Raw genomic sequence first — 25,108 nt, forward strand, 5'->3', positions numbered from 1 at the left:
AGCACCCTAGGCAGGCAAAGCAGGCCTCTCCACCGCTGCCCTCGCAGGTGGGACTCAGGCCTCTGCCTGGACCGCCCCCTTGGGGGGCACCCCTCCGAGGGCCCCTGGGACTTGCTTGTTGGCTAGCTATGGCACCCTCTGCTTTGGGGCTGTACCCTAGCCTACCATCCCCTGAAGGTCCCTGCCTGACTGTTCATGTTCCCCAACATGTGGTAGGGCGGTGATTATCCTGGTCATTCAGGCCCAGTCACTGAGTGGCTGCCAAAAGAAAAACGAAGAGAAAGAACCAGAACCCTATTCCTGGCTGCCTTCCTTCCCATCACCCTTGGAATTTGGCAAGGGTGGCAAAGAGCCAGGCTGCTCCCCAAGTGTCCCGGAGCGGAAGGGCATTACAAGGCCTCAGGTACATTCCGGGAGCCCTACAGGTCTGAGACACCAGGATGAATGTGTGTGTTGAGTCCTGGAGCAACATGGCGCCAGTTCCAATAGGTTCCCCCATAGGGTTCTTTTCCTTGGCTTCACCACTGATATCGCCTTCGGAAATTAACTTCCTAATTCAGTGCCACAGTTTCCCAACCTCTAAAAAAAGATAAAATCTGCTCCAGACCACAGGGACCAAAAGGTCTGGGGTCAGAAGATGCTAAACTGATCGAAGCAGACTATCTGAGAATTTAACCCAGAAGGACACAAGTAAAAGTTTGTTCCCAGCCCTTTTTCCTCATTCAAAAAAAAAGTGAAGTTAAAGGCTCTTTTTTAATCAGCTGGCTTTTGCCCAACATCTGCCCGGCTTCAGGGCCTTCTGGTGGATATTTACTATCCACCTTTCTCTCCTGCCAGCTCAGCTTCCCCTTTGCAAGGACAGACCTCCATTCTTGGGGGAACGGTCCAGGGGAGGCCCCTCTCTGGCACCAGGCTACTGTCCCTCTTCACATTGCCTGAATTGTGATGGCTGTGCCCTGAAACACCTTGCATGCACCTCTGCAACCAGGTGCAAGCTGCAGAGAATGTTGAACTCCGTTGTCAGTCAGCGCAGAGAAATAATGTTGCGTGTGTTGTCCTTCAGACGCCCAGGCAAGTGGGAGGTTTGCAAGATGTTTATTCGGGACTGATCGGAGGGGTGATGTCAGGCGTGAGAAACACATAGGTCCAGGGACGTTGAGAACGCTTTCAAATTCCAAAGAGCTCGCCCCAGCTCTCATCCTCATCCCACCCACACACAGACACATTTTTATTTTCAGCAAGTAGTAAAGAAACATAGGCAGGATGGCATATTCACAGTGAGGGAGATGGGATGAGGACTGCAGGCCTAGGGAGGACTCCATCAGTGTATAGTTTAGCCCAGGAACAAACGACTTCACAGCAGCCACGATGGGCTCCCCACTCCCCACCCTGTGATGCCATAGATGAGCTCTGTGCTGGGCGGGGGGCTGAACAAACAGGGGATGGTTCTGCAGCCCTGCCCTCAGACCTGCTCCAAGGTCCCTCAGATTCCTGAGTGGACACCCCCTCCCCTTGCCCTGACCTGGTTTCCTGACAAAGCTCTCAGCTCTGAAGACCTGGGGTCAAGGACAAGTCTAAGCCACGTTTAACCCTGGCCTTTGTTGCTGAAAGCTGCCCGCCACTGGCTGGACTCAGGCAGGGACGCAAAGGAAGACAGGAGGGACAAACCGGGGGTTGGCATGACAAATTGCTTGTGGCATCTCCTTATTATGCATAGAAAGGTCTGACATGGAAGGAAACTCATGCCTTGAGACAATTCCTCTCCAGGCCGGTGCCCAGTCTCTCACAAGTCAGGGGAACTCTCTCCCCTGAGAACTCTACTGATGGTAGAGCCCAAGGGAGGCTCCAAGAATCACAGACATAACTGCATTCCTAGAGCCTGTCAAGGGGAGCTCAGCAGCACAGGCATTACCTAGGAGCTTGGTAGAGATGCAGAACCTTGGTCCTCACCCCAGACCTGCTGAGTTAGAATCTGCATTTTATCAGATCCCAAGGACTGCATCCCCAGAACGCACATTGAAGTTTGAGAAACACTGGTTTTGAAGACTTACAGGTGGCCGGACCACAAGTCAGTGTGGCATGACTCCACACCATCTACAGTTTCTTTATTAAACATAAACAATTGTCAATAAGGACAATTTCTTTTGGAGGTATGGGCTTCCTCCTTTGTTGTCCCAGATCTGGAAGTGGTCTGAGTCCTGGTCTCTTGGAAGTGGCATGGATGAGTGATGAGGTCATCCTTAACTGGATTACACTTTGAGTGTAATTCTAGAACCGCTCTGGCTAATATGGGGACCACTAGCCACGTGTGGCAATCAAGCACTTGAAATGTGGCTAGTTTGCAATGAAATGTGTTAAAAGATACACACTGGAATTAAAAAACAATACCCAAAAAAGTAAAATACCTCGTTCATAATTTTTATACTGATTACACGCTGAAATGATATTATTCATATAAGTTAAATAGAATCTATTGTTAAGATTAATTTCACCTGTTCCTTTTTCCTTTTTTAAATGTGGCTACTAAAGAATGTAAAATGACACATGTGGCTCACAATCGTGATCCAGGAGACTTGGCTCTCCTACAACCTGCATCTCAGGGAGTTTGAGCCAACCCCAGTCATCACCCTGGAGTGTCTGCAAGGGTCTGTAAATTGGGCAAGGCCATTTGAGAACTTGGGTGGAGCACCCACCCCTAACAAATAAAACTTTTGCACAAGTGAAATGTGAGTTAGGGTGAAAATTTGAAGCATGCTTAACAAGGGAACTGTGAGAAAGCATCCCGAAGAACTGTTAAGTAGAGATTTTGCAGAAAAAACACAGCCTAAGGAGCCAGTGTGGAAAGGCAGGAGTGAGGTAACATTGCCAGGCAGCCGGCCTTGACGGGCCTGCGCTGTCTGGTGACAGTGGGAGGGGGCATGTCAGCTCTGCCTTTGCGCCGCTTAACAGCACTGTTGCCACCACTCTGAGTCATGTCGCAGCTCTGGCATCCCCCAAACCAGACATTTCCTTAAAGCTAAGGACCCAGGGCAATCACTTGGCCTTGCTGCAGCAAGGTCTGAAGACTGCCACCGCTCGGAAGTGTAATAACAGATCAGTAGTGAAGAAAACTAACGCATTCCTTCTGCACGGCCACAAAGCAATCAACATCACCTAGAGGCAAATTTTGAACTCAAACTCTTTCATTTCCATGTCCAAGATGGGTTCTATTTTTAGTGACTGGCCCCGCTCATGTAAGATGCCCCATTAGCTCATTTCCAGTAAGGGTGGGAGAGGGTACATGGTGCACCGTCCCCCTTTGAAATAGTCTGGGACGAGTTTTCCTTACTTGAAGCCATGGGAAGGTATCACCTGGCCCAAAAGAGCTGCAGCTCCTTTGGCTCTGTTGGGAAAGTCATTCATCCTGGGCCTGTTCCTACACTGTGCCTGCTTGCTCTCCTCTCCTGGGGTAGCAAGAGAAAGACAAGAGGAAGGGGAGGGCCCGAAACACCTAGAGGGAGAGAAGCTTGGTGAGGCTGGGGGCACGTGGATGTGTTTATTCCTGAGAGCGCCATGTAGGCACGTTCCCTCTCCTGGAAAACTCAGCTCTACGGACAAAGCGGCGGAGCAACCCTGTCCTCAGGCAGCCCAGCACCCCCGACCTCTCCCATCGCTGGCCCAGCCAAGCTCCACAGGGCACTGACCAGGTTTTATTTCCAGCAGCCTCAGCTTCGGATCCTCAGGTGGGTGCAATCGTCTCTTCTTACGCCAGCAGCGGGCAGGGTACGTGTACAGCTGGCCCGGGGCGAGGCCTGTGGACAGAGACAGTGTAAAGATTAAAGGCTCCAGGCTGGATCTAACCTTCTCATTCACAGTGAGGAAAGTGAAGCCCAGAGACGTGACGTGACTTGTCAAGGTCACACAGCTGGTAGATGGTAGAGCCCAGGCAGAATCTAGGTCATCTGACCCCAGGACCCTTACTCTGTCTGCTCTACCATGCTGCCTCAGTAGACACATGCCAAAATGAGCCATCACTGTGACCAAAATCAGTTCAGCCCTCTTGGCCTAGGAAGAAGATCAGAGGGACCTCCAAACCACAAGAAGGACTTTTCCAGATTTACCCTCATCACAGTGTTTCCAAGGCAGTGCATATCCAGCTACTGCCCATCAAGTGCCCCTCTGTCCAGGTCAAGCAGGTTCCCTTCAAGGTGGAGCAGCAGAAGTCATTCTGTCTACCTACGGACAGCCTGGATTGGGAAACATTTCAAGGAAACAGGAACAGGGCTCTAGATCTCCTACCCACTGGCTTCTTCCACCCACTGATAGCTGCTGGCAGCTTGCTGAATCCAAAGGGAGCCCTGTGCCACCTCCATCAGAATATAAGCCTGCATAGCCAGCATACCTGTACAGCCCTGCCCACCTGCCTGGGCGTTACAAAAAAAAAAAAAAAAATGGGCAGGAGTTCAGCTGCTGGCCTTATGTGTCACACGGTCTCCCAACAAGAATCAGCATTTAGATTTGGCTTTTGACACGAAAGCTCCACACCAGCATCGTCTGTCATGCCGAGCACCCCATGAGGAGCCTTCCTGCTCAACAGACAACACTCTTGTGGCTCCTGTGGCATATGCTGGGCAGCCAGAGGCCTTGGAGGAATGTGGACTCCCTGCACTAGACCCTGGTTTGTTCCCAGAGAAAAGGGCAGGGGGTGGAGGCTGAGGGGAGAGGAAGAGGGCTGAAGACTGGTTAGGCGGTTTGCAGATTAAAAAGACTGCTCAGTGCACCCCAAAATGAACCAGCAAGCCCACTGACCCACTCCCGCTAGAGTGAAAGCCTGGTGAGGGCAGGGACTTTGTCTTGTTCAGGTCAGAATCCCCAGAACCAGAACTGTGGTTGACACAGAGAAGAATCAAACTAAACATTTGCAGAATGAGTGAGGGAGGGAGGGAATGAATGGAAGAATATGTTCCAGTTCACTTGCATGGAAGTCACAACTCGGTCTTCTGTAGTAAACATGGCATGTGACAGCTGTTAGAGACAGGCAGCCTCCCATGAGAGGGGCACTTCCTAGACGTAGGACCATGAGTAGAAAACATCAGGACCCTATTCCCATCTGCTGTCTTCCATTTTGGGGGTTTTAAAAGTTAAGAGAAAAACCGGCTTCATTTTTGCATTTTTCAGAGAAAAACCTACAAAAGTTTCATTGCTACACATCCATTCATTCATTTTTCATTTGTACTTGTCATCTCTACCCATGCATAGATTTGGGTCCAAAGCAGAGGACCAGCATTAAAGGAAACAAAATTTTCCAATTCTTTTTATGCGCTAAGTTTCGTTTTTAATCACACAGCTGCTCCCACAGGTTGCTAGGCTGTGAACAAGCTGGAGGTTCTGACCCTTCCTCTTTTGATTCTTAGAAACCCTCAAGGGTGATAGAGCCTACAGGCTCCAGAAATATCTCTGATGTTATGAGCTAAGGGCTCATCATGTCCTAGAGTCCTTCTAATACTTGACTTTGTTGATAACTGTAAGGTCTCTGCACAGTAGGAGGATCCTGAAGCTCTGAGCGCCTTGAGCTCTGAGGACCAGACTTGTGACTGATTTATAGAAGACACAATGAATCCAGAAAATAAGCTTGGTCTCGCTCCCATTTGAGGTCCAGTTTTGACCTCTGTTTGAGGGAAGGCATCACTGGGAATAGTTTGATGTTTCTGGTGTGTTTCACTCCAGGGCCATGTCACCTCTCACCCCATAATTCCTGAATGGGTACATTGAGTCAGAGTCCCTTCCAGATGTTGTGGCCACTTCTGGGGCTGGTGTTCCCCAGGATCCCAGAGAAGGCCAAGTACAAGGGCTGGCCTGCTGCTCCATATCCCAGAACTGTTCCCATAATCCCACTTATCTTGGATTAGCAATTCTTAATCCAGGCTGAAGCCAAAATCACCTGGAGAACTTCTTATTAGCACCAATGCCCCAAATCCATGCCAGAGCTACCCAATCCAAATGTAGATAGGTGGGGGAACTGAGCAACTCTTTTCTTTTTAAGAACTCTATAGATTGTTACAATAGCTGACAAAGAACCTCTGGATGTCTAAGCATCATCTAGTTACTGCCTGGATGTTCTTTCTGATGTACCAAGACTAGTCTAATGGTTTTTCCAGTAGATTCCCAAGGTTCCCTCTATTTTTCCCAAGCCACTGTCATTAACTGCCTGCTTACTAGACTGTCATCTCCACAGGTTTTATAAGATCCAGGGTGGCAGGAACCATGTCCACCTCAAGTATCCCCAATGCTTAGCACAGTGCCTGGCAGGCATATCAAGAAATACTTATCAAATAAATTCAACCAGAACTGAACCAGCCTCAGAAACGCGGGAAGTGAATGACCCTTAGCCCCTGCTGTTCCTGGCTCCAGGAGACTCCTCCATCCACATCCAAACCATCCAGGAAGGACCCCTTGAACGGAGCACAGAACCCACCCCACTCATGCCAAGACGGGAGTCTCTGTGCCTTAGGCTCTTTCTTGCCCCACGCACTGCTTCATGGTATTTCCAACCTGACCAAAAGCGGGTTAGTGAGAAGGAACTGGTCCAGACCAGCTTACACAAAAGGTCTAAGTGGCAAGAGGTCAAAACTGTCAGCACTTGTCCAAGTCCTCCACCCTCCCTGAGACTGCGGTCACCACACTTGTTGGTCAGCTGCCTGGGGCCACTCAGCTTGTGGCTGCAAGTCCACTCTCCCAGGAGAGTTCATTTTAGTAAGTAGTTTGAATGTCCAGAAGAAGGGATTGTCTTTATTTCATTCCTTAACTTTCTCTGGTAGATTGGAGAAGCTCCACAGTGCAGAGGACAAGCACGAGTCCTCATACCCCCATTCCCTGTTACCTTGGAAATCTCACCACACCTATCTGAGCCTGTCTCTTTGCATGTAAGATAAGGGCAGTAATAATTCCTACCTTACAAGGACTGTCGTGGGGATTAGCTCATATTCAAGAAGAAGCTCTTTATAACCATGAAGCATTGTACAAATGTCAGTTATTAATTATCATGAATTAGCCGACTTAGGCGAGCCTGGACTCTCTGCCCACGTGACATGACAAGGCTGCTCTTTGCTCCTTTAGCCACAAGGGTGGAAACAGGCCTCCCTTTGATGTCTGCTTCAACTTGTATCAACAAGCAAATGGCCCCAAGAACTCTCTCAGGGCTCCCGCCCCCTTCCTTGCCCTCCTCCCTGGGCTGACAGGCACCAGGGTGCCTTTACAGGGCCAACACGTTCAGCCCTGGAGTTCCACTTATAGAGGGATGAGCAGAGCCCCGTGAGAGTTATATTGTTTATCTCATTAGAACAGGAGGCACATAACTCAAGCCCATGTGTGTGGTGGACAGAGGAAGGAGGAAGAGGAGGGGGGAGGAGGAGGATAGAGGCACAGCTGTGGCCGGGGAAATTAACCTGGAGGAGGGAGCCTGGGGCTAGTGGGATATGGAAGAGGGGAAGGGGGAGGCGGGAGACAAGAGGGGGAACCAATCCTCCCAGTAACCAAGGCCACAGCAACTCCTCCATTCACACACCCCACTGAGCAAACTGCTTTGCTGTTACTTTGACCTGCAACTCCAGGTACACTTAGGTGCAAGCACAAGCATGACGGGCGCACATGCACACATGCACATCCACATGGGAACTCACACACTGGTTGGTGGGAGAACTGGCTTCATAGGAAAATTCAGCAGGATGAGCTAGGTGCCTGTGCAGTCAGCAGACTCCAGGCAAATCCCTTGTTATATGCGTGGCCTGCGTTCAGCAGGTGGGTCCTGAGCGTTAGGAGCCTCTCTGACAGACACAGCGTGAGCCATTAAGAATTCAGAAGATGAAATGGGATGGGAACAGATGTGAAAGGAAGAAACAGAATGGCTTCCTCTTCCCCGGACCAGAGCTGAGTGGTGGCATTCAAGCCCACCCAGAGAAGGGCTTTGTCTGCAGCAGCTCAGGGAGGTGGCCCGAGGCTCCCCACGACAGAAAGCTCATTACGTCACAGGACAGACTGTTGGCCAACTCTTACTGTGATAAAGAGCCTCACCTTGACCTTATTTTGAATCAAAATCTACATTTCTGTTATATACTTATGCCAATTTGTCCACCCTCGGTCCCAAGAGTGAACAGGTGTCATCTGCATCCCAGCCACCCACCCCATCCACCTGCTTGGGTTTGAAGGAGAGCCTATGGAGAGGACGAAGAACTGGAGGGCAATGGGAGTTGGAGGAAAGAGGCAGTGACTACACCTGCTCGTGAGCCTGGGATTCTTCACCAAGACTGGGCATCAGAATTGCAGAAGTAGTTATCTAAAAGGGCAGATGGCTTGGTTCCAGTCCAATCCTACCGAACCAGAATAACAGAGATTCACCAAGACAACTGTAGTTTGAAAAACTCCCACATAAGGAACTTCGAACGAGATCAAATCTCACTCATATTTATTTCTCCAGGGCCCAGCACATAATAGGTGCTCCATTAATGTTTGTGGCTGAGGATGCCAATTTGGACCAACTGCAGAGTTGGAGGGATGAGTGATAAGCCCCGGGTAGGGCCTGAGGAGTGGGGAAGATGTATTTCCCGAGCACTTATAGCCATGTCATTTCCTAGTGTTCTGTCATCCTCTCTTCTCCTGGCTTATATAAGAGCTGCCCTAATCTCATGGACCACCTCTTCAGTGGAGCATTCCTGAACCACCCCAGGCCACAGTGCCTCTTCTCTTCCCTGAAAGCCTGGAGTCCTGGGCACTTGGCACCACGTGACAGCACTCAGCGTGGCTCTCTGTCTGGCTCCCTGACCATCCCCTTCCCGCCTCCCTTCCCATTCTTCTCTGTGAGCTTCTCTCTAAGATTCAATTTCAGTGTCCCATGTGCCAGGACTGCCCTGGCAAGTAGACCTCAAATCCATAATGCTGCCTGCTTCTTCTGGCCCAGAGGTTCTCAAGCCCCTCACTGGTCCCATCACACGCAAAAGCTGACAGAGTAACAGTAGCTAACATTTACTGAGCTCTTACTCTTCTCTAGGCTAGCACCTTATACTCAATGCTGTCTCATTGTGAAAAAAAGCCTATGAGACATTTAAAGGATGAGGACAGTGAGGAAAACAGTGATTAAGTAACTGGTGCAGGGTCATACAGCTCATAAGCGTAGCCTAGTCCCCAGCCCACACTCAAAATCTCTCCACTATCCTATGTAACTCCCCACTGAGTTGCTGGTCCACATGCAAGAGGCTAGAAACGCAGAGCCCTGCCCTTGAGAAAGCAGCTCCCCATACCAAAGCTCACAGAAAAGGAACCCCTGGCCCACCCACCTGCCCCCCTCAAGCCACTTCTTGTGGAATTCATTTTTCCTTTCTTACCACATCACCAACTAAAGTTGCTCATGGAGAAATGCATCCTGGTATTGTAGTAAGGCATATAAAATGTGTGGAGAATCAGATACTTACCAGGACATGCTTTTTAAATTTATCAGAAGAATTTTTTTCAGTAATAACATTATAACGTGAGGGGGGCAGCTGAGGTGTTATTGGATCTGACTCTTACCTAATACAAGAATTGCCTCTCCAATATCCCTGACTAGAGTCTCCACCCTGGCCTCTGTTTCAATAATCCCAGTCCTTACCCTTCCACGAAGCAGTCTGCTATGCTGTTGAAATATTCTGTTGTTAGAAATATGCTTACCAATCTCGTCTCATCGGTGAGAATGCAAAATGGCACAACCCTATGAAAGAGAATTTGGCATATCTAGCAAAACCATACATATTTGCCCTTTGATCCAGCAATTCCACTTCTAGGAATCTGTATCACAGATTCACATAAAAAAATATAAAAATATGCATTCATTGTAGTATTTTCAATACTAGAAAAAGACTGGAAACAATCCAATGTCCATCTATAAGCTCCTAGTTGAATAAACAATAGTATATCAACACAATGGACTATAATGAAGCCATTGAGAGAGAGAGAGAGAGAAGCATACTCTGCAACGGGATATATTGTTAAGTGAAAAAAGCAAGGTGGAGAACAGTATGCGTAGTATACTGTCATTTCTTTAACAAATGGGGATATACACATATATATATATACATATACATACATATATGTTGTGTGCTTGCATAGAGTTTTTTAATGGAAAGATAAACCAAAAATTAATTTTTTAAAAAGTTACAGGGAAAATAAAAACAAAATAATAGTAACAAGAAGAAGAGAAAGTTGCCTTTAGAAAGAGGAAATGAACAGGGTAAAAGAACAGAGATAGAATAGAGCTAGACTCTCTCTCTGAATATACCCTGCTTTGTAGATTTGACTTTAGAACCACATAAGTATTTTGTATTATTAAATTAAATTAAAATATAAAAACAAACATCTGCTTCTAGCTAAAATGGTTTACCAAGGACCAGATTTACCTTCCCACCTGAAGCCAAGACAGAGAAAAAAATGAAACAAGAGTTTTCAAGACACTGGCCATCGGGCAATGAAGGACTATGATTCCTGAGATACTGGAAATGAACAAGATGAGTCCTATGACTGCCCCGGCTTACTTCCTTGAGAGAGTTTCCAGAGCGCAGCACAGGGAGGAGGAACATGGGTAGAGCCCAGCCAACTTCCTGAGTCTGAATTGAAGAGAAAGAGCTGAGAGTCTAGGAAGACAAAGGTGGCTAGAATTCAAGGAAAAGAATAGTAAAAAGAAGAAAGCGGGGGCTTCCCTGGTGGCGCAGTGGTTGAGAGTCCGCCTGCCAATGCAGGGGACACGGATTCGTTCCCCAGTCTGGGAAGATCCCACATGCCGCGGAGCGGCTGGGTCCATGCGCCATGGCCGCTGAGCCTGCGCATCCAGAGCCTGTGCTCCGCAACGGGAGAGGCCACAACAGTGAGAGGCCCGCGTACCACCAAAAAAAAAAAAAAAGAAGAAGAAAGCAGCACAGAGAATGAACTGTGGAGATACACAAAGGGTCCCCTTCAAGTATTCAGCTCAGTACTGATGAGCGCATGCTTGTAAGGAATCTACTCAATGCTGAGGAAAGAACCACCTGTAAGAATAGAGGTGTGCCTGGTGTGCACGAGGGGCTGAGAATAGTCTGTTCCCACAAGCACGCTGGGAAAGTCTCATGATTCATGGAGTACTGGGTAGGGTACACAGAATGGTCTTGCCTCACTAATGAGGAATAATTAGCCCTAGGCTAAGCACTGCTCCAGTTCCACCTAACAAACCTTAAAAGCAAGATAAGAAAAGATCAAATTGTTTCCAAGTAACTTGACAGTGAACCAAAACAAAGTTCCAGAATATTTACAGGAATAAAAAATATATACCGTACCCAGCAAGGTAAAATTCACAAAGTTGGACATCCAATCAAAAATTACAAGGCATGTAAAGAAGCTAGAAAATATGACCTACAGTGAGAGGGGGAAAAAATCAATTGAAACCAAACCAGAATTGACACTGATGTTAGAATTAGCAGCAAGAACACTAAAACAGTTATTATTTGTATTCCATATGTTTAAAAGTTAAAAACAGTTTGTTTTAAAAGACTCCAATTTGACTTCTAAAAATGAAAACTACAATGTGTGAGATTAAAAACATACTGGATGGAATTAATGTCAAATTAGACACTGGAGGAGAAAATATTAGAACACTTAAAAACAGCAATATGGGCTTCCCTGATGACGCAGTGGTTAAGAATCCAGCTGCCAATGCAGGAGACATGGGTTTGAGCCCTGGTCCGGGAAGATCCCACATGCCGCGGAGCAACTAAGCCCATGCGCAACAACTACTGAGCCTGCACTCTACAGCCTGTGAGCCACAACTACTGAGCCTGCATGCCACCAACTACTGAAGCCTGCGCACCTAGAGCCCATGCTCCGCAACAAGAGAAGCCACCTCAATGAGAAGCCTGCAAACCACAACAAAGAGTAGCCCTCACTTGCCGCAACTAGAGAAAGCCCGCATGCAGCAATGACGACCCAACACAGCCAAAAATAAAAATAAATTAATTAAAAAAAAAATCAATGTATCTCACCATATTAACAAACTACAAAAGCAAAACCACATGATCATCTCAATAGACTCAGCAAAATCAGTTGACAAAAACCAACATCCAATCCTGATTTAAAACTGTCAAGCTAGAAATAGGAGCATTCTCAATCTGATAAAGAGCAACTACAAAAATCCTACAGCTGGGACTTCCCTGGCAGTCCACTGGTTAAGACTCTGCACTTCCACTGCAGGGGGCAGGGGTTTGATCCCTGGTTGGGTAACTAAGATCCTGCATGCCACACAGTGTGGCAATAAAAAAAAAAAAAACCCTACACCTAACATCATACTTAATAATGAAAGAATGAATGCTTTCACCTTAAGATCAGGAAAAACATAAGCATGTCCACTCTTTCCATGTTTACTTAATATTGTACTGGACATTCCAGCCAGTGCAATAGAGAAGTAAAATAAATAAAACGCATAGATATTGAAAAGTTTTCTTTATTCACTAAAATAATCAACTATGTAGAAAATGCTGTGGAATCTAGAGAAGTCTTCTAGAACTAATAAATGAGTACAGCAAGATTGTAGGAGTCAAGTGAATACACAAAAAATAATTGTATTTCTAGGCTTCCCTGGTGGCACAGTGGTTGAGAGTCCGCCTGACAATGCAGGGGACATGGGTTCGTGCCCCGGTCCGGGAAGATCCCACATGCCGCAGAGCGGCTGGGCCTGTGAGCCATGGCCACTGAGCCTGCGTGCCTGGAGCCTGTGCTCCACAATGGGAGAGGCTACAACAGTGAGAGGCCCGTGTACCACACACAAAAAAATTAATAATAATAATAATTGTATTTCTGTATACTAGCAAAGAAAAATCAGAAATTTAAATTTTTTACATTTACAATTTATAAAAAATATTAAGTACTTAGAGATAAATCTGACAAAAATGTGAAAGAACTGTACTTTGAAAATTAAAAATTATTGATGAGAAAAATTAAAAAGGATAATAATAAATGGGAAGATATATTATATCCATGGGTTGGATGGCTCAGTATTGAGAACTGCCGGTTTTCCCCAAGTTGATCTATAAACTCCACACAAGGGATTCCCTGGTGGTGCAGTGGTTGGGAGTCCGCCTGCCAATGCAGGGGACACGGGTTCAAGCCCTGGTCCGGGAGGATCCCACATGCCGCGGAGCAGCTGGGCCCGTGCACCACAGCTGCTGAGCCTGCGCTCTAGAGCCTGTGAGCCACAAATACCAAGCCTGAGTGCCACAGCTACTCAGGCCCGCATGCCTAGAGCCCGTGCTCCGCAACAAGAGAAGCCACCGCAATGGGAGGCCCGCGCACCGCAGTGAAGAGTAGCCCCCTATTCCCACCACTAGAGAAAGCCTGTGCATAGCAACAAAGACCCAGTGCAGCCAAAAATAAATAAATAAATATTTTTTTTAAAAAACAAAAAACAAAAAAAACCCTCCACACAATGTCAACCAAAATCCCAGCAGACTTTTTGTAAATTGACAAATTGATTATAAAATTCTTATGGAAGTACAAAGAACCTAGAATAGCTGAAATAACTTCAAAAAAGAAGGACAAATTTGGAGAGGTCTTGTATCTATTCTCATTCATAAGAAAACCAGCAAATAACCCAATTTTAAAATGGTCCAAAGATTTGAATATTTTACCAAAGGATATACATGGATAGTAAATAAGCACATGCAAAGATGCCCAACATCATTAATTAGGGAAATGCAAAGTAAAACCACAATGAGATACCAGTATATAACAATAGGAATGGCTAAAACTTTAAAAAGTTGACCATACCAAATGTTAGTGAGAATACAGAGGGACTGGAACTCTCGTACATTGCTGGAATGGATATAAAATGGTACAGCCACTTTGAAAAACAGCCTGACAGTTTCTTAAAATGTTAAATATATACCTTCCTTATGATATAGCCATTACACTCCTAGGTATTTTACCAAGGAGAAATGAAATTATAAGTCCATATGAAGAATTATACACAAATGTTCACAGCAGCTTTATTTAAAATAGACAAAAACTGGAAACAAATCCAAATGTCCATCAACAGATGAATGAATAAACTGTGATGTAGCCAAACAATGGAATACTACTCAGCATTAAAAAAATGAATCATTGATACATGCTAGAACATGGATGATCTCAAAATAATTACTCTGAGTGAAAGAAGTCAAGACCCCATCCATCAGCCACCAAAAAAAGAAGTACATATTATATGATTCCACTATAGAAAGCATGCCTGGGGATTGGGAGACATATACGGTAGAGGTAGGAGGAAGAACAGGAAGGAGGAATTACAAGGGACACAAGGAAACTTTTGGGAGTCATGGATATATTCATTATATTGATTGTGATGATAGTTTCACAGGTATACAGATGTCAAAACTTACCAAATTGTACATGTTAAATATGTGCAGAGTACTGTATGTCAGTTATACTTCAATAAAACTGTTAACATTTTTAATGAAAAAGCAACCCAGGGACTTCTGCTTCTGGAAAGATAGATATACTCTTCCATATTCCTCCCACTAAGTACAACTAAAACTCTTAGACTTTGTTTACACAACAAAAATAAGATACTGAAAGGTAGAGAGGCTGACCAGCTAGGGACTTTCAGACCCAAGAAACAACAGGGTGGTGAGTTCCCTGGGCATTCTTTTTGCTGTATATATCCCAGACTGAGCTCTGGAAAAGCTGATAATCCAGAAACACCTACAAATGTAGACAAAAAAAGCCCCAAGAAAATCCTGCTCTCAGGGCTTCCCTGGTGGTACAGTGGTTAAGAATCCATCTGCCAATGCAGGAGACACGGGTTTGAGCCCTAGTGCAGGAAGATCCCACATGCCATGGAGCAACTAAACCTGTGCGCCACAACTACTGAAGCCCGAGAGCCCTCGAGCCCATGCTCTGCAACAAGAGAAGCCACTGCAATGAGAAGCCTGCTCACCACAACAAAGAGTAGCCCCTGCTCACTGCAACTAGAGAAAGCCCGTGTGCAGCAACAAAGACCCAGCGCAGCCAAAAATAAATAAATATATTGAAAAAAAAAAAGAAAGAAAGGAAATCCTGCTCTCTCTAGCTAAAGGACCAGGAAAGGGGCAGCCTAGCAGGGCATCCCAATATCCTTGCTGGGTTAGTGTCAGAGAAGGTCAAGTGACAAACTGACCCCCCATTGTGTCACTGGAGCCCACACAGGGAAGAGTAATGAGGCACTCTTCCTCTTCCCAACTAGGGTGGTATTGGTGAAGGCTTAGTGGGGAATTTAAATTCCCACCCCCACCCAGCAATAATGAGGTACTCCTCCCCCACCAGGGTGGCAACAGAGACCGAGTGGGGAACATGGACTTCCACATCCATCCGACAGTAACAAGGGGCACCTCTCTTCCCCGGTCAGCACAGTGTCAGAGGAGGTCTGTGAAAATAGAAGATTTAGATAACATCTAGAGTCTCATAGTATTTATTATAGCCAAAATGTCCAGGATTCAATCAAAATCACTCATATGAAGAACCAGGAAAATCTCAACTTGAAGGAGAAAATACAACAGGTACCAGCACTGAAATGACACAAATGTTAGAATTATCTGACAAGGATTTTAAAGTAGCTGTCATAAAAATGTTTCAAACAAACAATCATCAACACTTGAAACAAATGAAAAAATATGAAGTCCCACAAAGAAATAGAAGATATAAAGAAGAACTAATGACAAAAACAAAACAAACCCTCAATGAATGGGCTCAACAGCAGAATGTAGAGGATAGATGAAAGAAGTAATGAATCTGAAGAGTATATAATAGAAATCCTCCAGTCTGAGCAACTGAGAGAAAATAGATTGGAAAAAAGAAGGAGGAGGAGGAGGAGAAAAGAAGGGAGACTGGGGGACTTATGGGACTATAACAAAAGATCTAACATTTTGGAGTTCCAGAATTTTCTTTCCCAGTGGAGTCTCAGAAGGAGAAGGGAAAGAGAGTGAGGCTGAAAATATATTCAAAGAAATAACGGCTGAAAATTTTCCAAATTTGGCAAAAAACATAAGATTCAAGAAGCTGAGTGAATTCTGACAAGGATAAACTCAAAGAAATCTACACCAAGACATCAAAATCAAATTTCTGAAAACTAATAACAAAAAAATCTCAAAAGCAGTGAGAGAAAAATGACACCTCACTTATAAGAGAAAACCATTTGAATGACAGCAGATTTCTCATCACAGACTACTGAGGCCAAAAGGCAGTGGCAAGACATTTTTCAAGTGCTAAAATAAAGGGACTGTCATCCCAGAATTTTATATCCAACAAAAAAATATCCTTCAGATGGGGCACATACATACAATGGAATATTACTCAGCCATAAAAAGGAACTAAATTGGGTCGTTTGTAGAGATGTGGATGGACCTAGAGACTGACATATAGAGTGAAGTCAGTCAGAAAGAGAAAAACAAATATCGTATATTAACGCATATTTGTAGAATCTAGAAAAATGGTACAGATGAACCAGTTTGCAAGGCAGAAATACAGACATAGATGTAGAGAACAAACGTATGGACACCAAGGGGGGAAAGGTGGGGTGGGATGAATTGGGAGATTGGAATTAACATATATACACTAATATATATAAAATAGATCAACACTTGAGATGAGAACCTGCTGTATAGCACAGGGAACCCTGCTTTACTTCTCTGTACAGTAGAAACCAACACAACATTGTAAAACAACTATATCCCAATAAATAAATAAATAAATAAAATAAAATAAAATAAAATAAAATAAAAATATCCTTCAGGAATGAGGGGTGGAATTCCCTGGCGGTTCAGGTTAGGCCCAGGTTAGGACTCTGAGCTTCCACTGCAGGGGGCACAGGTTCAATTCCTGGTCAGGGAAATAAGATCCTGCATACTGTGCAGTGTGGCCAAAAAAAGGAATGAGGGGAAAAATCAAGACATTCTCAGAAGAAGGAAAACTAAGAATTGTTACTATCAGACCTACTTAAAAAGAATGGCTAAAGAAAGTACTTAATCAGAAAGGAATTATAAAAGCAGGCATCTGGGAACATCAGAAAGGAAGAAATAACAACAAAAGAGTAAAAATATGAGTAAATACAACAGACACTTAAGTTTTCTAAATTATGTTTGACAATTAGAGCAAGAATTAGACGTCTGATGTGGTTTCCAATGTACGTACAGGAAATATTTAAGATACTGTTGTTATAAATGCGAGAGGATAAAGGATTTAAATGAAGAGAGGAAGAGGTGGGTGTGATTATAAAGGGGTAGGATGAGGGAGATCTTTGTGGTGATGGAATAGTTTTGTATCTTGATTGTGGTGGTGGTTCCACAAATCTATACGTGTGATAAAATGGCATAGAGCAATGCACACACATTTCACCCATGTCAATTTTCTGGTTTTGATATTATACTATAGTTACACAAGATATATCCATAACGGGAAATTGGGTGAAGGGTACAGGTGATCTCTCTGTACTATATTTACAACTTCCTGTGGATCTATAATTATTTCTAAGTAAAAAGTTAATTTAAAAATGTAATTACATAAAATACAAAAAAAAAACCCAGCAATACCTAATAAGTGAAAGCAAAAATGAAACAAATAAATCCAACTGTGTATTGAGTTAGTAGTACAACCACACAGAGGAATTATTTTAAGTGACCTTAAAACACAGTAATTTGACTCTACAACCTTAATAGGAAATACGCTAAGGACAAAAAAAAATTGCAAAGAAAGAAATAAAAACTTAAACCATTTAAGTAACCTTATTGTTGGTAGTCTCCTTTTATTCTGATATTGCTGTGCGTTTATCACAGAATAAAGCAGATAAGTAATTATGCTGGTATCATTAAGAGCCAGTATCCTTTTTTGGTGTGGGAGAAAGGAGATAGAGAATTAAGATAGTTAAAACTGTCGAAAACTGAATTGAATGGGAAATACCAGTAAATTTCATAATGTATTTTCCCTTAAAAAGAGAAAAAAAGAAAAATCAAACAAGAAATCATATTTCTTAGTTCTGCTCACTGCAAAGTCCTAGAATCAACAACCAACCCAGGAGCAATGAGCACCACCAGATTGTGGTCTCTAAATAATATTCCTACAAAGAGGAAACAGGGTTTCTTAGAGAAATAGCTGATTCTAGGTCTGGGGCAGGACATGTACAAGATGAGCCTGAAACATTTGTCCCAATATTAGGATATCAAGGTTGCTAGAGAAACTACTAGGCGGTTTCAAAACACTAGCACCGGACAAAACCCCTACTGTCCAAAGATGGGACAATTTAAGCATCAATAATAATAGTTGCAATGGATTAAAATGTAGCCAAAATGTATAAATCTGTGAATTCATGATGGTACTTAAGATAATAAAAATAACTTTATTGATCACCTTTGGAGAATACTAGGGAACCAACTCATTATTTTGAAAACTGATAAATAAAGGGGAAAAATCATTTATCCATGCTTTCATATATGAACAATACCACACAATAACCAAAACTTTAATGAGGAGATATTTCTCTTTATATATGCTGTAGAGCTAATAAATGAAGAAATAATGATATCCTCGAATTGAATGCACCATTTTGCAACCCTTTATAGAATAAAGGATCTAGGCAATTTTCATCAAGGGCTGCTAACATCAGTAAAAGAGTGATATCTAGACCCCATGAACCTCCTGATGAATGTACACATCACCACTTAGGAACTGTTCCAGCCCAAGAAATTGAACCTGAATCTGCTCTTACCAATCCACAGGAAAAACACCATGGGGATGCAGTGAGAAAATCCAGACGCTGGGAAACCCTACAGTGCAAACAACCCAGTTTCTTCCACAAATAATGAGAGAAAAAGAGAGAGAAAGAAAGAAACCTACAGATTTAAAGAGACTTAAGAGACACATCAGCCAATTGTAATGTAGGAGTCCTATTTGGATCCTGATTTCAACTATAGGGGGAAATAAATGTTGAACAAATATTTGATGCTATTAATGTCTTGTTTTTAACTTTGAGCTTTGATAGCTATGGTTGGTATGTTTATTTATGTTCTTACCATTTAGAGATACATACTGAAAAATTTACAGATGAAATAATATGCTGTCTTGATTTGCTTCAAAATAACCTGGGTTCAAGGAGGAAAGTGAGAGGTGAGTATAAATGAAGTGATTGGCTATGAGTTGATCACTGGGTGTTGAGGCTGTGTGATAAGTACATAGAAATTCATTTTACTATTCTCTCCACTTCTGTATGGCTTTGAAACTTTTCCATAATAAAAATTTTAGGGCTTCCCTGGTGGCACAGTTGTTAAGAATCTACCTGCCAATGCAGGGGACATGGGTTTGAGCCCTGATCTGGGAAGATCCCACATGCCTCGGAGCAACTAAACCTGCACGTCACAACTACTGCGCCTGCGCTCTAGAGCCCACAAACCACAACTACTGAGTGCATGGGCCACAACTACTAAAGCCCACACACCTGGAGCCCTTGATCCACAGCATGAGAGGCCACTGCAATGAGAAGCCCGCACACCGCAACTAAGAGTAGCCCCCACTTGCCACAAATAGAAGGAGCCCGCGCACAGCAACAAAGACCCAAAACACAGCCAAAAATAAAAAACTTTAAAAATTAAAAACAGGGCTTCCCTAGTGGAGCAGTGGTTGAGAGTCCGCCTGCCGATGCAGGGGACACGGGTTCGCGCCCCAGTCTGGGAAGATCCCACATGCCGCAGAGCGGCTAGGCCCATGAGCCATGGCCGCTGAACCTGCGTGTCTGGAGCCTGTGCTCCGCAACGGGAGAGGCCACAGCAGTGAGAGGCCCGCATACCGCAAAAAAAAAAAAAAAAAGAAAAGAAAAAAAATTAAAAACAAATTTTTGTAATATACCCTTATAGAGCCAGAAAACTGAATTCTTATAATTGCCTCCCTGATCTCCACCCATTGGTCTTTCTTCTGTTCTCTGGAGCCTAGACGACTAGTATCACAGTAATAGTAATAATAATAACATCAACAATAACAGCCAGCATTTTTGGAGCACATACTTACTATGTGCTAAATTCAAGTTATGAGCTTTTTATGAAGATTTTCATTTAATCCTGACAAAGTTCTGAAGTAGGTACAATTATTATCCCATTTTACAGATGAGGAACCTGAGGGCAATAGGTTTGATGACAAAGCTCAGCCTCAAACCAAAATCTGACTGCAGATTTCCAGCTTATAACCACTAAGCTACACCAACACACAGGGTAAAAGGTGAAGAGGGCTGTCATGGCCTCAGTCCTCCCTTTTTTGGGTTAAGCATCCTGACTTCTTTCACTCTGCCCCTCCCTGCCAATGTGGCTTCAATGTCCCACACCATCCTTGGAGCATCCTTGGAGCACCTTGGAGTTATAGAAGCAGTTGAGCTTCTTGAAAGCATCCTAGGCTCCCTGTACAGCTTGCGCCACCCCCATGCCCAGCCAAGCTGCGGGGATTCCCAGACAATCTCTAGTCGGCCTGCATCCAGGCTGGGATCCTGAACATGTGCAAGTCCCAGGGGTGGCATGGCTCACCTGGGCCTCGGTGCCTCTTCTCCATCCAGATGTAGCAGTTGTTCTGGGCCACCCCGGTCTGCGAGTCCAGGAACGGGAGACGCACGCTGCGCTCTGCACACAGGCGCGAGTTATAACTCCGGCAGTGCTCAATGGCCTCCTTGTAGAACTGGTCCCCGAGCCTGCCAGGAGACAGAGAGAGGAGGAATGAGGCCAGGGAAAACCAGAACACACGCAGAAGGAAACTGGAGTCACCCACCCACCTCCCAGGGAAGATTTTGCGGTTACGAAGACCAAGGCAAGGTGTACCAAGAGCTTTGCCAACCAGCAGAATCCAACTCAGTGTCGGGTCTCCAACAGATTCTATTTCCTGTACTAAATCCACCAGGAAACTTAGAAACCCTTTAACAAAGAAATGAGGACCCCAAGAATAAACCACCAGTAAAAGTGACACTTCCCTGTTCTAGGATGCATGAGGTCCCACTCCAGAATGGAGGTAGCTCTAGAACAACCTTCTGCATGGAATCTACTAGGACACCAGGCTTCTAGAGCTCCCTGCCCCTTAAAATTCACCATTAGCCACACTTTTTTTCTCAGTGGTAACCAACAAAGGCACTCTAGATTGAACCCAAACCACCAGCACAGATACAAAGATTTCCATTACAATAGAAGAGAAACACTCCATAGAAAAGACTAGAAGGTCAGAGGAAACATCCTGTAAAAGCAGAGCTATTATGGGGGAAGGAGGTGAAGAAGGGCATGCACCAATCTTTTAAAACCACACACTTAAAGAAAAATAACTTTCTGATGGAAAACAAACAAAAGAAGCATTTGAAATAATAATAGTTGATTTTTGACCTCAAAATAATTCCATTCCCAGAGTTGAATACACAAATAGAAAGACCTTTCTGGTTTGCTGGAGTGGTGATCTGATTAAGCACAGTAAATTTTAGGTGTCTGAATCTTTGGTATCCTTGGACATGTGGTGATGCTACTAATTTTAAGATAATGTCCTTTTCAAAAACCAAAAATATAACATTCTATAACTGATCAATCTTAAAACACAAACAATCAATGAGATCAAATACCTAACAAATGAAAGATAGGCATATGGCAGAGGTTAATAATGGCCCAAGGGGCCTTCCCTGGTGGTGCAGTGGTTAAGAATCCACTTGCCAATGCAGGGGACACGGGTTCGAGCCCTGGTCCGGAAAGATCCCACATGCCGCAGAGCAACTAAGCCCGTGTGCCACAACTACTGAGCCTGCGCTCTAGAGCCCAGGAGCCACAACTACTGGGCCCGCATCTCGCAATTACTGAAGCCCGCGTTCGGCAACAAGAGAAGTCACTGCGATGAGAAGCCTGTGCACCACAACGAAGAGAAGACCCCGCTCGCTGCAACTAGAGAAAGCCCGCGCGGCAACAAAGACCCAATGCAGCCAAAAATAAATAATAATAAATAAAATTTAAAAATTAATGGCCCAAGGAATTACAGATGTAATCACATGATGTCTACCAGGTAAAGTAGAGCTTCTTAGCGAGGAGAGTGAGGAAAAGGCAGGAAGAGGAGGAGCCTCAGGGATTGCAGAGCCAAAAGGGAGACTCAAGTAGCTTTTTTTTTTGCGGTACAGGCCTCTCACTGTTGTGGCCTCTCCCGTTGCGGAGCACAGGCTCCGGACGCGCAGGCTCAGTGGCCATGGCTCACGGGCCTAGCCACTCCGCGGCATGTGGGATCTTCCCGGACCGGGGCACGAACCCGTGTCCCCTGCATCGGCAGGCAGACTCCCAACCACTGCACCACCAGGGAAGCCCAAGTAGATCATTTTGAAGGGACATTATGAATGTCCCTCTTTTTTGGTCTATGTAGATCCAAGGATGCCAAAATGGGGGGGTGGGGGGGAGGGGTCTAAGTTTAAAATAATATATTTCTTAACCAAAATATTTAGAGCAGTAAAGAAAGAAAAAGTTTAAATGGATTCTTCTGTACTCTTTTTCACTTTTTTATTGAAGTGTAGTTGATGTACAATATTTTGTAAGCTACAGGTGTACAATATATAGTGAGTCACAATTTTTAAAGGTTATATTCCATTTATAGTTATCGTAAGATATTGGCTATATTCCCTGTATTGTACAGTATATCCTTGTAGCTTATTTTATATCTAATAGCTTGTACCTCTTAATAGCCTACCCCTATCTTGCCCCTCCCCCTTCCCTCTCCCCACTGTTAACCACTAGTTTGTTCCTTTATGTGAGTCTGCTTCTTTTTTGTTATATTCACTAGTTTGTTGTATTTTTTAGATTACACATATAAGTGTTTTCAAACAGTATTTGTCTTCTTACCCCTTTTTAAAAGTCAATGGGTCAGATTCTACCAAAAATTTTAAAGCAAATTCCTTATTCTGGGAGAATACAATCATTGAAGCTTCTGAGGCATCTTTTGGAAACTACCTGTGGACATGCCTCCTAAAAAAAAGCCCTTTGCTCCTTTTTTACCTCTGGGCATCTTCCTTCTCACAAGGACGGCATAACAGCTCAGAAAGTGTCTAGCAGTTACAAAACCTAACTGTAATCAAATTATAATAGTCACACAGCTGGAAATGAATTGGGGAGGGGGAATGAAAGCCCATGAAAATGCTATAAAATGGAACTGCACATAAGCTGATGTAATCAAAGTTAGTAACAAGGATCATGAGATTGATCAAAAATAAAGAACCATTTCCTGCGAAGCGTTCGCATCTGTGTCCCACCCGTTTAAATACCTCCTTCTGCTAAGGCGATGCAGCTCAGTGTAACAGAACTGTCGAGGGCAGCTCAGCCCAGGCAAGGTGACACACAGCCTGTCCAGGGTGTCCTGGGGGCTCCAGCTTCCCTCCACATAACAGAGACCAGTCACATCACATGGATGAGAACTGACAAGAACACACGACAGAGGAGCGTCCGATGTGAGAAGCCGTTATCTGGTTTCCCAGGATATTTTGACAGACTGCCAAAAAAGATGTTAACTATTCCAACTCCAAAAATTCTGCTTAAAGAGAAACCATGGAAGAAAAGGAGGGAGGGACGGAGGGAGGGGAAGGAAGGAAGGAAGGAAGGAAGGAAGGAAGGAAGGAAGAGAGGGAGGGAGGGAGGGAGGGAGGGAAGGAGGGAGGGAGGAGAAGGAAGGAAGAAAACTGTACACTAAAACTCATCAACTGGATAGCTAGTGGGAAGCAGCCACATAGCACAGGGAGATCAGCTCCGTGCTTTGTGACCATCTAGAGGGGTGGGATAGGGAGGGTGGGAGGGAGGGAGATGCAAGAGGGAAGAGATATGGGGACATATGTATATGTATAACTGATTCACTTTGTTATAAAGCAGAAACTAACACACCATTGTAAAGCAATTATACTCCAATAAAGATGTTAAAAAATAAATAAATAAAATAAAGATGGCTTCAAAAAAATAAAAAATAAAGAAAAAAATAAAACTCATCAACTGGAGAGAAGTGGGTTTCCATTTTCAAAACTAACTCCTGGAAGCCAGTACAAAAGAAATCTGCAATAGGATCTCAAATCAGACTTTTCTCGATATGCCTGGAACTCACTTCCAACAGCTTCAATCCCAAAAAGAGAAACAAGACAGTGAACTTGCTGAAAATGAGAAGTGCGTTTGGCCAAGTCCATGCCCCATACTGAATGGAACGAAAAAGTCAAACAAAGTGGCTCACTGGGTGAAAATTAATTTCATCTTAAATACTTTCCACTTTCATAACATGCAATGTTATTAGTAACAGGCATGCTGCGGGGAAATGTGTATTTTTAAATGTAATCTTTGTGTGAATGATACCTCCCTTATGTAAACAGGAGAGATTTTCTGAGGACTGGAACAACCGTATTGAAGACTGAAGCTACAGAAATGTGACAGCCTTCACCCTCTGCCATCGTCTCCAGGGAAGTCACTTTTAAACAGGCCAGGCATTGGCAGCGATTTGGAAATTAAAGATATGTGAGGAGAAAGGAGACTTCATCCTCTGATAAATTCAAGCTGCACTTCTCCAAAAGTTAATTAGCCAAAAGCTTCACAGGGCTTGCTCTGTTCTCTAGAAGAAAATCAATGGCCAGGTCTCCATAACCCATGGAAAGCAATTTAAACAGGAGAGGGGACAAATGTCCTTTTCAATGTGGTATTTCGTTTTTTTTTATTGAAGTATAGTTGATTTACAATGTTGTGTTAATTTCAAGAGTACAGCAAAGTGATTCAGTTATACATACATATATATATATATACTTTTTCAGATTCTTTTCCATTATAGGTTATTATAAGATATTGAGTATAGTTCCCTGTGCTATACAGTAGGTCCTTGTTGTTTACCTATTTTATATATAGTAGTATGTATATGTTAACCCCAGACCCGTAATTTATCTCTCCTCTCCCCATATGGTATTTCTTTTTTAAAAATCCCACATTGGGGCTTCCCTGGTGGCGCAGTGGTTGAGAGTCCACCTGCCGATGCAGGGGACACGGGCTCGTGCCCCGGTCCGGGAGGATCCCACATGCCGCGGAGCGGCTGGGCCCATGAGCCATGGCCACTGAGC

The 25,108-nt window shown here is 44.2% G+C and overlaps 1 protein-coding gene across 3 annotated transcripts in view; it reads right to left on the minus strand.

Moving 5' to 3' along the window:
* Positions 1–25,108, minus strand: part of DPF3 (double PHD fingers 3) — a gene marked incomplete at both ends in the record, with an annotated part of 257,662 nt that overhangs the window by 127,436 nt on the left and 105,118 nt on the right. For all 3 annotated transcript variants that reach the window (XM_081229806.1, XM_081229808.1, XM_081229807.1), the window contains 2 exons: positions 3,684–3,791; positions 20,556–20,716. In XM_081229806.1, coding sequence (XP_081085932.1) covers positions 3,684–3,791; positions 20,556–20,716 — 269 coding nt within the window. The remainder of the gene's footprint in view (positions 1–3,683; positions 3,792–20,555; positions 20,717–25,108) is intronic.

Source organism: Mesoplodon bidens, assembly GCF_964165515.1.
Source record: "Mesoplodon bidens genome assembly, chromosome: 3".
Classification (NCBI taxonomy): domain Eukaryota; kingdom Metazoa; phylum Chordata; class Mammalia; order Artiodactyla; family Ziphiidae; genus Mesoplodon; species Mesoplodon bidens.